The sequence below is a fragment of the Triticum urartu genome, chromosome 7A (genome assembly GCF_056163025.1).
Source record: "Triticum urartu cultivar PI428250 chromosome 7A, HENAU_Tu73, whole genome shotgun sequence".
Lineage (NCBI taxonomy): Eukaryota > Viridiplantae > Streptophyta > Magnoliopsida > Poales > Poaceae > Triticum > Triticum urartu.
The window spans coordinates 682,048,284-682,060,973 of NC_141879.1; the positions used below are offsets into that span (position 1 = coordinate 682,048,284).

At 43.0% G+C, this 12,690-nt stretch overlaps 2 protein-coding genes and 1 long non-coding RNA gene across 5 annotated transcripts; 2 read left to right on the forward strand and 1 right to left on the reverse strand.

The window, feature by feature from the left end:
- Window positions 1–1,431: 1,431 nt before the first annotated feature.
- LOC147961448 (uncharacterized) lies at window positions 1,432–7,902 on the reverse strand. Of its 2 annotated transcripts, XM_087534392.1 has the most exons (4): window positions 7,482–7,902; window positions 7,268–7,356; window positions 6,638–6,772; window positions 1,432–1,866 (listed from the first exon to the last, which is right to left on the reverse strand). In XM_087534392.1, the coding sequence occupies exons 1-4, from the start codon at window positions 7,633–7,635 to the stop codon at window positions 1,771–1,773; spliced, it is 474 nt and encodes a 157-aa protein (XP_087390518.1). In that variant the 5' UTR covers window positions 7,636–7,902; the 3' UTR covers window positions 1,432–1,770. The 2 variants fall into 2 exon arrangements, 1 of the variants encoding a protein (XP_087390518.1); XR_015610230.1 differs by lacking the exon at window positions 7,268–7,356 and having other exon boundaries at window positions 6,638–6,803; window positions 7,519–7,802.
- Window positions 3,082–3,757, forward strand: LOC147961449 (uncharacterized). The gene is made up of 3 exons (XM_087537602.1): window positions 3,082–3,110; window positions 3,168–3,219; window positions 3,416–3,757. The coding sequence occupies exons 1-3, from the start codon at window positions 3,082–3,084 to the stop codon at window positions 3,542–3,544; spliced, it is 210 nt and encodes a 69-aa protein (XP_087393728.1). The 3' UTR covers window positions 3,545–3,757.
- Window positions 4,999–6,727, forward strand: LOC125524646 (uncharacterized). Of its 2 annotated transcripts, none has more exons than XR_007290907.2 (4): window positions 4,999–5,135; window positions 5,240–5,326; window positions 5,708–5,927; window positions 6,595–6,727. It is a non-coding gene; the product is annotated as an uncharacterized LOC125524646 (long non-coding RNA). The 2 variants fall into 2 exon arrangements; XR_015610231.1 differs by having other exon boundaries at window positions 6,598–6,725.
- Window positions 7,903–12,690: the final 4,788 nt, after the last annotated feature.

A 12,690-nucleotide genomic window follows, 5' to 3' on the forward strand; every position in this document is an offset into this window, starting at 1 on the left:
TGTCGCGAGCCAAAATTAACCAAAACCAAGCATGGCCATCTTTATCACAAACCGCGTTGCCATGATGAAAGTGACCACACGATGAATGTGAGACAAGAAAAGAAGACGGGGAGTTAAAGAGGCGGTGCGTGTGTTAGGCTGGTTGCTTGCAACACAGGGTATGTACATAGCTACTTAGCTAGCTACAGTAGGTTGCTGTGGTTGGACATGGACCTAACCTACCCAAGGAGGTCGAGGAGGAGTACAAGTTGCAAAACAAGGGGCAGACATGCCCCTAATTCCAGGTGCCCTCCTGATGAATCAATCAGCTCAGCACGACACGAGCCACCCACCGGCCCGCCAAATTGCGAGCAGAATCAGTGTCAAGTGCCGCCTAATTAAATCGGCAACTAACCAACGTGATTGGTATGCCTCATCGTTAGTTGGTTCATGCGTGCGAAAATCCGAACAAAATCCAAGACCGCACATGGCCCTTGGATGGCGACGCGTAACGATCGACGAGCAGGGCGGGGCGGGAAGGGCCGCCTCCCTGCGGCGATCTCTGTTGCCTGCCTATCTGCCCGGGTTCGTTTGGATCGGAAGGCTCGGCTCGATGGACGGACGGACGGATGACGATCGGCGACGGCTTGGACGGACGGAGGCTTTGGCCGAAATGAAGACAGCGACACGCATCGTAGGTAGCCTGGCTGGCCGCGTCGGGCATCATTGCCGAAGATGGACGGGCACTCGAGTGAGCTGGGCTGGCCATGTTTGACTCGGGAGTGCAGCAGCGCACGGGCCGGGGGGAGACGGAGAAAAATTCGCGCCGTGTGAGTCGGACCTCCTTGCTTCGCCACCGACCCGCGCGTCCACACCAGCCGCACGGCGCAGGGGTGGACGCCACGCGGTTTCGCTTGTCGCCACTCTCCTCGGCTCGGCCCACGCGCGGCCCGCCCGGGGGAGGGGGTGGACGGCGTTTTGCGCTCGGTCTTTGTTGGCCGTGGGAGGCAAAACGGAGCGATCTGCGGCGCGGGACGTTCCCCCTGCCAGCCAGCCAGCACGGGCGGGCTGGGCGGGCGTAGACCGCAGACGCGCTTCCCTCGCTCGCTCGTTGATTGGTTGGTTCGCTGATTGGTCGTCCGGTCGCGTGGCCGGGGGTGCGTGTGCCGGTCTGCACGCACGTATGGGCCACTCCAGCCTGCATCAGCTGACCCGGTCAGGATCGATACATCGTCGTGTACCCAAACCGCCAGCTGATTATCATTTTTCTGCCAGATTTGATGCGTGTTTGAAACAGATAGTTGGTATACCGAAAAAACGCCATATAACACGATTTACATAACTAGTAAGTTTGCAGGTGCAACACGCGTCTCAACCAATGCTAATTTCAACAAATGGTCCTACTATGAATGACATCGGCGTAAGTAAAACCATGACAAGCAAGCATGCAAAGATCCAAAGAAATACGCTTAAAGAGCTTGAGATTGAGGATGAACGTAACCACCACAAAATGGTTCGCTATCATCGTGTAAGTTACAGCAAAATTCAAAGAACGTGACACATGAATTTCTATCTGCACAGCTCGTCTCCGAATTGGACTTTCATGTTTCTTGCTATCTTTCTCACAACATGCTTAGCTTCAGAAAAAGAACAGCTAAAGTAGCCTGCAGAAAGAGCTGGAACATAGAAGATTTGCACATGATAAAGGTAATTAAGAAGAAGAAAGAAACAAGAAAAACCAGGGGTATCCCTCGCGCCAAGCAGCCCTGAAGGCCTTAACCTTGTCCCTACTCAGGGAGAAAACCACATTAGCCGATGCCTCTTTTGCTTCAAAAGCTCTCCTGTTGCGTTCTTTTCACAGATTCCAAACAGTGTCCAGGGCCTAAACTGTCAAAAAAAATTGAAGTCATGGACTGTACTGCAAAATTGTGCTGCATCAGAGTTTCCTTTTTTGCGGGCCGTCGACGGACCAACCGCCCAGCCCGAGAGCAAAGGGTCGGGTTGTAGTCTCGCGTTCAGGTTTTTTTTAGTCCCACCTCCTATGGTTTTTTTTATACCTCCTCCCATCTCTGACTTAGCCACCACAAACAAAAAAAACCTCGTGCTAAGACCCCAACCCGCACCTATGCACGTACGACTGAAAAAAGACCTACGAAGGTTAACCAACGAAAAAAGACCTACGAAAATTAACCAGCGACAAAAAGACCTAAACCTATCGCCCGCACGTACGAGGTGAAGGAGCGACAACCCCTGGATCTATTCGCGACGCGAACGCCGCCGCCTGGCAGATCCCAGGCGCTAGCCGCGGATCCCTTTGCCGGCTCCGAGGGGTCGTGGAGGCGCCGCCGTCGAGGTCCCAAAGGAGGCGCCGCCGCCATCGTTGTGGACCTCTGGGTCGCCATCTGGACACCTCTGCTGAGGTACGCCTTCGCCTTCGCACGCCGCCGACCTCCCAGAGGAGACGCCGCCACGACCTGCGCTAAACCCTAGGCATCAACCACCGTGCTCCCGTCCTCCGGTTCCTCCTGCGTTCGCCACCATGCGATCGCCTTCCTCCTTCAGGTTCATCTCCCCTCTTTTCTCTATTTGGTTCAAGACGGAGAGAATCAGATCATGATAGAGAGACGGAGATGAGGATTGAGGCCATGGGATCCCTTTGTGGTTGCAACTTATACATGAGCTCAGTTTAGATCCCTTTGCTAGAAAAAAGAATGTTGCATACAACAATGATCTTATCTAGATTAATGGTTCTCTGATTATTCTTTTGATTCTGAGTCATCAATGTGTTTTTATTGTAGGTTCTTGTACGGAACATATCACCAGACCCCGATGAATCAGTTAGCAAGCCTGTGGAACATTTCTTCCTTGTCAATCATCCTGATCATCATCTGAAACATCAGGTAATCACTAAATTTTGGAACATCTCCCATTTGAAGAATCATCTGCAAATTCAAATGTAAGGAAGTGTGCAGTGCAAGCAATTATCAGGGTAAATCTATTTCTCAATTATGTATTTTTACCACTTCATCAGGAGTGTAAACTGATACTATTTCCAACTACAAAGTGTTGGCTGCCCAGGAAGAAGGAAAGGTCAGTCCAGACATGACATTTAACTCTAATAATGGAGGTACGTAGTGCCTACTGCTCCCTTGTCCCTTACTACCGGCTGGGGATGCTCGGCTCGCCAGCGATGGGGATGCTCGGCGGGCAGTCCCTGCTCTCATTTTCCTCCAGCCTCTGGTAACCCTCCTCCTCACCTGCCTTGCTGAAGCAGGATTCACAGGTTAGTTTAGTTTGGAGGGATTTCCTGTGGTTGTGCGTGAATCCAGTGTTCACTAGGCTTGTATGTTTCATTCCTAATTTGCTAGCTCCTGCCTAAACACGCATTAGAGAATCTCATGTATGTAACAGAAGATACACAAATTTGGTTTTCCAGGGAGCATCAGGTACATCTTATGTGGGGATGAACCATCAGTTAAAGGGAGTGATAGGAAAATATTTTGTTGAATGCAATGGGAAGGCGAAAAACGACACGCCTTGGCGAAGCAACTCTAAGATTCGGTAAGGCTAATCAAGTCTGCAATCAAATCCAAGAGCAGGGGCAGAGAAAAACATTAAAATACTTTTTAGGGCAGAGAAAAAGTTAAAATACTTTTTAGCTATTGATTGAAGTGACTGGTAATTAGTAGCAGGAGCAACAATTGTAGTAAGAACCTACCTAGGCATATTTTCTCTCTTTCCTATCACATGGCACATTGAATAACTTTATAGTACAAATACATTCACATATGTTATTTTAAATTATCATGTCATGGAGGTTCTCGTTATTTCGAATCTTTGGTCGGAACCTTCATTTTGTGTTATTAAATGCACATGGTATTCAGTTATCTCCATTATGGTGAGAAGACTTTGATCTTGATATATCAGATTTAAGCCTCCTACACCATAGGAGGTCCTCCTTTTGGTGATGTTCACTCATATGTCATTCTAAATTATCATGTCATGGAGGTGATGGGTATTTTGAATCTTTGGTTGGAACCTTCATTTTGCGTTAAATTCACATGGTATTCAGTTATCTCCATTATTGCCAGTAGCAATGCACAAGCACTTTCTATTAAATGCACATGCTATTTTCTTTTGTATCATGTCATTTTGTGGTCATTAACAATCAGATGGATGAAACTGATCTTGTTTTGTGCATCATGGATTTTCTCAACTGAATGAGTAGAAACATAAGTGTGTAATGTAGTAGCCCCTCTATTCCATTGTTATAAATATTATAGTTTTTCAATCTTCTGACCTGATCGTAACAGCTGTTTAAAAGGAAGTGATCACATCACTATTTAGATTTTACTTTTTTTTGTATGCTTAAACATAAGATTAGTTTGTCCCCTTTCTTTTTACCCTTCATGCTAACATAATAAATACATATTTGAACTGAATTGGTTGTATTACATATGCCACGAAGGATGTCGCCACTTGAAGCTCAATTTCCATCAGCCCCTCTTTTAATTCACTTGCATTGTTTCAGCTTTGCATTGTACTTCTTTGACGAATTACCTCATCCAATCGGCTTTAATTCGGAGCGTCAGTCTTACTAATTATCATTGCCTTAACTTTTCATATGAACCTCTTACAGGAAACAAGGACTCCTATTTGTCTGTAGTACTGCCCATGAGACTCAACCTTGTTTTACCTTAATTATCATGGTGTGCCTTTTTTTAGAATAGCTCACCATTTTGTTAGTGGCAATAAAATGCATCTTTAGGCACACCTATAGCGCACATGTGATGATGTACAGATGAAAGAAAGATCTTAGAAGCTGAGAAGCCGAGAGCTGGAGGAACAAGGAGAAGCTAAAAAGACAGAAGAAGTCAGAGCATGTGGAGCTGTTGGGCAAGCAGAGTTCTATCTGGGTATTTAGGTAGCTGAGGATAAAAGGGAAAAGGAAAATGTTGACGCTATAGTTACTCAATGCTGAGAATGTTGCCTGCATACTTTGTTGCCTATATATCATTGGCTTTGTATTCATCCAGGCAAGAACAAATCAGACGGAACAAGTTTGCTACGGGTGGGTGTGCATCAAGCTGCTTCGTTGCCGGCGGCGAGTAATCTCACACATGTTTATGGCGCATATGTACCAGGAAATTCAAATGGTACTACCCGATGTGCCTTTCATACGAAACAGTTTATGCTTATGGGTGTTCATCTTTGTTTCTGTATATAGCTTACGGCTTTTTTGTTGATCCCTTCCCTGTAGGTTCTGATCATACGTGCGAGGGGAATCAGGTAGGGCTTGATGCGCCTTTCATACGAAATGTTGATGAGAATTACCCAAGTAGTCCAGGTATGAGGCTGTGCGGATATAGTAATCATAATTTTCAGTGGCATCGGCATGTTCTAATAAATAAGATGGGAAGTTCAGAATAATGTAACATCGGCATGTTCTAATAAATAAAATAAGAGAAGGTTGGGTATACTGAAGCAGACCCCTTATAATTATGAACGGTTTATAAAGTTGAAGGATGAAACTTGAACGAACACAATTCTGAGGTTTGTAAAGTGAAGCCAAAGACAAGTTCGAGGGGTAATGTGGACTTCTCTCAAACTATATTATTAGAGGACAATGAGGGTCTTGAAGACAATGAAAGCGATGAGTTTCTGCTGGTTTTGTTTTGTTGTAGGCAAAGTTCTTAATTATATTATCAATGTGTTTGTTTTTCTTAAGGACGCAGTGACATGCAAGGCGAGGGAAATTGAAGCCAAAACATGCAGGACGGCCAGGAATGTGCCATTTTTTCTATGACAGCTTAGTGATTTTACCCTTTTTGTATTTTTTACATTGCTAGGTACAGTAGTTTATATGAAATGATTTGTTAATGGCAGGGGGTGGTTCTTCAATCTTCAGGGAATCAAGTGGTAGCATCAGATGCTGACATGCATGGAAGGTAGCAGTATATGTATTTGTAGCAAATCATCATCGCCCATAAATAAATCATCTCTTGCCCGCTTCCTCTGTCCGGTTGTCAACTCAAATTGCTTTGGTTCACAAATTCGTTTCATCGTACATCTAGGTACACTAGAACTGAGAGACTACTTTCGTTGAATGGCTCGTGCGAGTAAACTGACAATAGTATTCATCCAAGATGCAGTAGTATATGTATCTTCATAGAGATGTAGATGCATAGATAGTTCAATAGTGCACATGTTCATTGACAGGGATGTAGATGTAGTATACAACCGAGGTTACATTGACAAGTTGGTCCATGATGCTCCCAGGAAAAAGAAAATATGATATATTTTTTCACACTATCATCCATAGTGAAACTTGTATTTAATATTTCTTTATTTTGCAATGCTGAATATTTTGGGAACACACAGTAAGATGTAATCTACAGATTCACCAAATCAGCTTGAACATTGTTATCATGCTTCGTATGATTTGGTAATGATTTCAGAACTTGGAATGGGGCAAATAAAGTTGAAACCATGTACTATTCCTCACAAAAAAAAAACAGTTACTGTCGAGAGGTTTCATACTGACATTATTTCTTACCAACTAATGGTGCATTACTCCTGCCATGATAACAGCAGCTAACTACTCCATGATCACAGCAGTAAACATTGATAAGAGTACAAGCATTGGAGGAGTACTCACCACGTTCGAGGAAGTCGTCATCATGGTGGTGGTGGTCGAGGAAGTCGTAGGTGCTGGTGGCATCATCACGGAGCAGGCACCATCTTCTCCTCGACTTAAAATGTAGTACTCCATGTACTCCCACTTGTTAACTTTCTGAAATGCAGATCCACTCCAAGAATGTGCTCTAAAATGGAAGTAACATGGAGTATACTCTAAAAATCAGTATGGTTTGAGCCCACTAGATCAATCAAAGTTCTCCAGCATGATAAAAAAAAAATACTACAACATGAGTATTACAGCAGAATCAGTTTGGTTTGAGCCAAGCAAGAGTACTAAAATCCTGACAAAAAGAATACTACAGCATGAAAAACATGATTTCAGAGATGTTGATTTCAGTACTTACAACCCATTGATAAACATGATTTTCAGAAATGTTGATTTCAGTTAAACTACAATATTTACTCCAAGCAAATACTCTAAGAAACAATACAAGTACTCCTACAGTACTGAAAGTACTCCTGTAGTACAAATACTCTAGGGGGAATGTACTCCTGTGAGTACTGAATTTACTAAATTCAGAGGCATCAAAATGCTCACACCCAAGTTCAGTCATCTACACATGGAGTAGTCCAACCGAGTGGTCTTTACCATGCCCGAATCGGCGAGTGGTAGTGGCAGTAGCAGCAGCCTTTCCAATCTACTCCCGCGGCAGAGAGCAGTTCTTGACCACAGTACATCTACATCCATATTCCATCCACATCAATAATCACAATCACAATCAGCTCCATAATCTCTCCTTGCCTTTCCCCGAATCCTAGGCTCCAGAGATTGGAAAGGTGTGGGGAAAATTAAGGATGATAACCTTGCAGGTGCATGGGGAGCTCGACTTCGCGGCTGACCTGGGTGCAGGTGACGGGGCACTCGTAGCGGCGGAGGAGTACCAGCAGCGTCGGAGATGGCAGCGTCCAACACGGCGCTCCTCCTTGCAGGTCGATGGCGGCGAGGAGCGCTAGCATCCGTCGCCGCCTTCCTCGAGCAGGACAAGGCCGCCGTGCCCGCGCTTCTCACGCTCCTACTCGACCTCGCTAAAATATCCAACTTTGGCTCGACTGTGGCGCTGAGGATGCGGGCGAGAGGGAGAGGTGACGCAGACGAGAAGGCCCGGCGGCGACGCCTGAGGAGAAGGGCGGCGACGCGGTTGATTCGCCGACGCGAGTGAGGGGGAGGTGCGTCGCCGCCGCGGGATAGGGATTTGGTGGAGTGGGTGAGCGAGGGGAATGAGCGTGAAGAGGCGACTGGGTGAGTGGGTGAGTAAGTGAGCGAGGGGAAAAACCGGAAACCATAGAAATTTTGTAACGTTCCAAGAAATGTACTACAAAACCTTCTACATTCAAAGTACCAACATTTATTTTTGTTATCACTATATTTAAAATAATACTCCCTCTGTAAACTAATATAAGAACGTTTAGATCACTAAAATAATGTTCTAAACGCTCTTGTATAGTTTACAGAGGGAGTACTAATTTAGGAAATGCAGGAATGTGTCTGGCTATTATGTTTTTTTATGCTCTGGTGGAATGGTAAAGAATTATTTCGTCCGGTTAACACCATGAGTATTTTCCGTTGCACATTTTAAGTCCTTCAACATGAAGCTCCGTTACACGTTGCTTGTGCAAGATGTGTATATAAGCTAACGAAGAAGTTTTTATTATACTTACTCAAATATCATGTGAATCAAGCTAAAAACAACATTCCTGATATTTTGCGGGAATTAATTTTTTTTGAACCTTGAAAACAACAGGAGTCTCCTACTTATATATTACTCAAAATAAAGTACTGGGTAATTACATGGCCAAGAAGCAAATAAAAAGAAAGGAACTATAATTTACAGAGATAGATTTGGGATGAAGCTATCAAGAAAGGAGACCAATTCAGGATTAACTCTGAATTTAAGATTTTTCAAGTCAGCTTTGAGTGCTCTTTTCCAATCATACAGGGATGCAGTAATCTTGTCAAAGTAGCATATGTTCCTTTGTTTCCAAATGTTCCAGGCGGCCGGGACTTTGATTGCATTGAACAATGAGTGTGGCCATGAAGACTTCACTGCATCAAACATCTCCTGAAGTTCCAAGTTGGTATCCCATTGAATATTGATGGAGTTCCAATAGACCGCACTGAAGGTGCACTCAAAGAATGGGTGTTTGTTCGTTTTCAGTGGTGTGGTGTTGCACAAAAGACAGGAGTGACTCCAATATCAAAATGTCTTCGGTGGAGCATGTCTCTTATGTTGACTTTGTTCATTAACATCAGCCAGGTGAACACTTTAAGTTTCATGATACACTTTGTCTTCGAGATCATTGTGATGTATGCGGGTGGCTGTAGTTCTCTGAAGAAGAAGTTGGTGAATTTCTTGGGCCGAAACTGAACATCTCCCCAACAAGTAATCCATTCATTAGCCATCATTGGTTCCAAGTAGAGACCATTCATATGATTCTGCAGATATGTTAATTCATATAGCGCCCCGATTGATAGAGTGAGGTAAAAGTTTTTAGAAGCCTGTGGTCTGTCTTGGAATTGCACTATAGAAATATCCTCCTCCCTTATGAAAGAGAACATGTGTGGCAGCTTGTTGGAAAGGGGTTCGTTATCGATCGGAATATCTTTCCATAGAAGAATTGTGTCGCCAGCTCTAGGGATGCAAGTTGTAACCCCTCTGTATATGTCCATCAACGAGAACACATCGTTCTGTATATCTTTCCATAAAAGAATTGTGTGAAAATTTCTTAAGCATAACAACTATATATTAATTTGTAATAAAATTTTAGTTGGATCATCGCTCTATATGTATACATCGTTAATTTATCATTTTTTTATCAATTTACATTGCAAGTGCATTGGACTACGATAAACACCTGATTGTGCCCGTGCTATCTTGTTTCTACATGTGAAATTTGACATGCATTATGTTTGCATAATTCCAGTAAAATATTTTCGTGGCACGTGACAAGGCATCGACATTCCCATGCTATCTTATCTCTACATGTGAAATTAAACAGTCATTATGTTTATACAACTCAACAAAAATATTTCAAAAGCCCGTGGCAACGCACGGGCACTCTACTAGTGGTCGTTAAAGTCTCACATTATCCTCGCTCGCACCGAGAAGACGGTGAAAAAAGAAAGAAAGAAAAAGAGAGAGCGAGGCCGACGGGGAATCCATCCTACAGTGAGCTCTTCTTCTCAATCAATCAATCTCTCTCTCTCCCCTCAACTCACGACTTCCTTCTATTCCTTTTCATTCCGAGTCGTCGCCTTGCAGGCAGGCATATCATGCCAAACCCATCCCGGATTCTCCCCACCGTCCGGCCGCCGCCCTGCTCCCAGCCGAGGTAAGTGCGCCGCGCCCACTCCGCCCAATTTCACCGTCTGCTGTGCTAGGGTTGCACTTACTATTTCTTTCTCGTCAGCCGCCGTCGCTCCACTCATCCGTCGGCCGGCTGGCGAGAGAGAGGCTGGCCAAGTTTTTGGGTCTCGGTTGCTGCTCCCGCTAGCTGGATTTTAGAGGCGATTACTGGTCTCGGCAAGGGGCCGAATTAGCATATTTCTGTGAGGCCGCCTACTTTTAGCCTCCGAGGGTTAGTTTAGTTTAGTTTAGTTTAGGAGGGGAATGCGTAGGTAGGAAAGCTTCAGTGTCGCGTCTTGTATCGTCGCGTTTTGGGGGCTCGGTCGCTGTAGCTACTGGGCCGACTCATTTTCATCACTTTTTTTCCTTTGCTAGGCTTTGTTTTCTTTTTCGCTATGTTCCACCATTCCCTCAAAAAGAAAACGCTGAGTTCTCTGACTTCGCTGGTTTATGCTTGTTTTTTTTAATTTTCTTTATCGTTTTTCTAACCATTTTCTTTGTTTTTTCTCGTTTTTTGTTTTCTTAGCCTTTTCATCGGTTTTATTCATCTCTTTCATTGTTTTCCCCTCATTTTTATTTGTTTTTTTAGTTTATTCCTTTCTTCAGTTTTCTTTTATTTGTTTCTTGGTTACTATCGCTTTCCTTTGTTTTTTCTTGTTTCTATCTCGGTCTTCTCTGTTTCCATTCTTTTGAATAGGTTTCTTCAGGTTTTTCATTTTCTTTATTTTTAATTTAAATTGTTTTTATTTATTTTATTTTATTTTGTCATTTTTCATCAGTTTCTTTTTGGTTCAAAATATGTTAACTTTTTTCAGTACACATTCAACATTTTTGTATACACTGAAACTTTTTTAAATACACAGTTAACAAATTTAAAATGCATGGTTAACATTTTTTGAGAACTTATATTTTTATGTCTACGTTTTCCATACACACTGTACATTTTTTGTATATCTCTAATACATTGTTACAATACTCCCTCTCTTATATTTCTTTACAGAGGGAGTACACGTTTAACATTGTTTCTATACAAACATTTTTCAAATTCTTGATTAACAACTTTTTGCAAATGCAAGATTATTTTTTTAATACATGATCAACATTTTTTCTATAAACATTTTTAACATTTTCAATGCTTGATTAGTTTTTTTCAAATACAAGATTATAATTTTTTAATACACGGTCAACATTTTTTCTATACACATTTAAAATTTTCAAATGCTTGATTAAATATTTTTTCGAATGCAAGATTAACAATTTTTTAATACATGTTTAATACTTGATTAACATTTTACAAATACTTGTTTAACATTGTTTTAAATGCTTGATTAATTTTTTTTCAATAAATATCTACTTTTTTCACTCACATTGTATATTTTTCCGTATACATGAGAAACATTTTCTTTCTACACATTTAACATTTTGTTAAAAAGGTTTTATGTAAAGTGTTTCTTAATATATTTTATTTATAATATTATAAATTATAAAAAAAAGTAAAAAATAAATCAAACAACAAAAAAAGAGGCCATGGCCATCTTGCGCCGCGCTTGATGCGAGGGTTCCCTTCGTCTCGCTAAAAGCGAGACGACATAGGGGCGCCCTTGATTAACATGGTGGTGTAGATGTTGTTACTCGGGCCAGGCCGTTGACGGTGTGACAAGCTCCACTGCTCAGCCCAGGAACAGCGAAGGTGTCAAATAACTGATGAAGCGTCAAAACCTCAAAAAAAAAGAAGATGAAGTGTCGTTCATATTTAAAGGCTGTCTATTTCTTCGGAGAACGCTTCTATGATGTCTGGGTCTCGCTCTATGGCCGAGATATTTTCCTACTGTTTACGTTTACCATCCAGTTGTCGTTATTACGGCTACATTCACTTACCCATCTGAGTTAATTCCCGCCTATATAAAAATTGGGTGGTGGCTAGGTTGCGTTTTATGCCTTTCATTCCCCATTTACGCCGAAAGGCTAGAACATAGACATATACAACTACCTACTATAATCAATGGCCTTCTTGATTTTGATTGGGATCTCACAAATTGGTGATCAGAGCTGATGTCCCTCGGCAGCGGTGTTCGATTTGGTGGTTTCCCTTCGTGGAAAGCTAAAATCGCACCCAAATCCCACCATATTTTCGGCGGCAGTGACGCTTGGCCTATGGTGGCGCTGGCGGCGGCGATTGGGTCGCCATGGCATTGGTGGAGGCGATTGGGTTCACGGTGGCACTGGCGGCAGTGATTATTCGGGTGCCGATCAGTAGGGAGGAGTGGCTGCCGGAGAACACTGGTGGTAAAATTCCATGTCCATCGTTGCTCCATGGAACATCGGCGGCGACAGGATCTGAATGGAGGATCTGGTTTTAGGGACACCGGCAGTACAATTCTTGATTAGAAAAGGAAGGTATGGCAATGTTGCTAGTAAATTATTTTGCATGTTAAGATGTTTGTCTTGTAGTAACTTGTGAGTCGCTAAAACTGCAGTCATGCACCGTGCTACTTTGCGAAATTAAACCGCAACATAGTTTCCTTTTGTTGTGGGCCGTCAACGGACCAACTGCCTAACCAGGAGGAGAGGACTAGGGCACTAGGCTGAAATGGGTCGTCAAAATCTCACATTATCCTCACTCGCATCAAAACACAGTGAAAGAAAGAAAAAGAGAGAGCGAGATGGG

Excerpts from the sequence above, each read along its gene's own strand:
- LOC147961449 (XM_087537602.1), top strand. The coding sequence starts at position 3,082 with ATGACATTTAACTCTAATAATGGAGGTAC. Across the intron at positions 3,111-3,167 it reads AACTCTAATAATGGAGGTAC|CGATGGGGATGCTCGGCGGG; the intron begins GTAGTGCCTACT and ends TCGGCTCGCCAG. Across the intron at positions 3,220-3,415 it reads TCATTTTCCTCCAGCCTCTG|GGAGCATCAGGTACATCTTA; the intron begins GTAACCCTCCTC and ends TTGGTTTTCCAG.
- LOC147961448 (XM_087534392.1), bottom strand. The coding sequence starts at position 7,635 with ATGCTAGCGCTCCTCGCCGCCATCGACCTGCAAGGAGGAGCGCCGTGT. Across the intron at positions 7,357-7,481 it reads GCTCCCCATGCACCTGCAAG|ATGTACTGTGGTCAAGAACT; the intron begins GTTATCATCCTT and ends ATATGGATGTAG. Across the intron at positions 6,773-7,267 it reads CACTCGCCGATTCGGGCATG|AAAGTTAACAAGTGGGAGTA; the intron begins GTAAAGACCACT and ends TCTGCATTTCAG.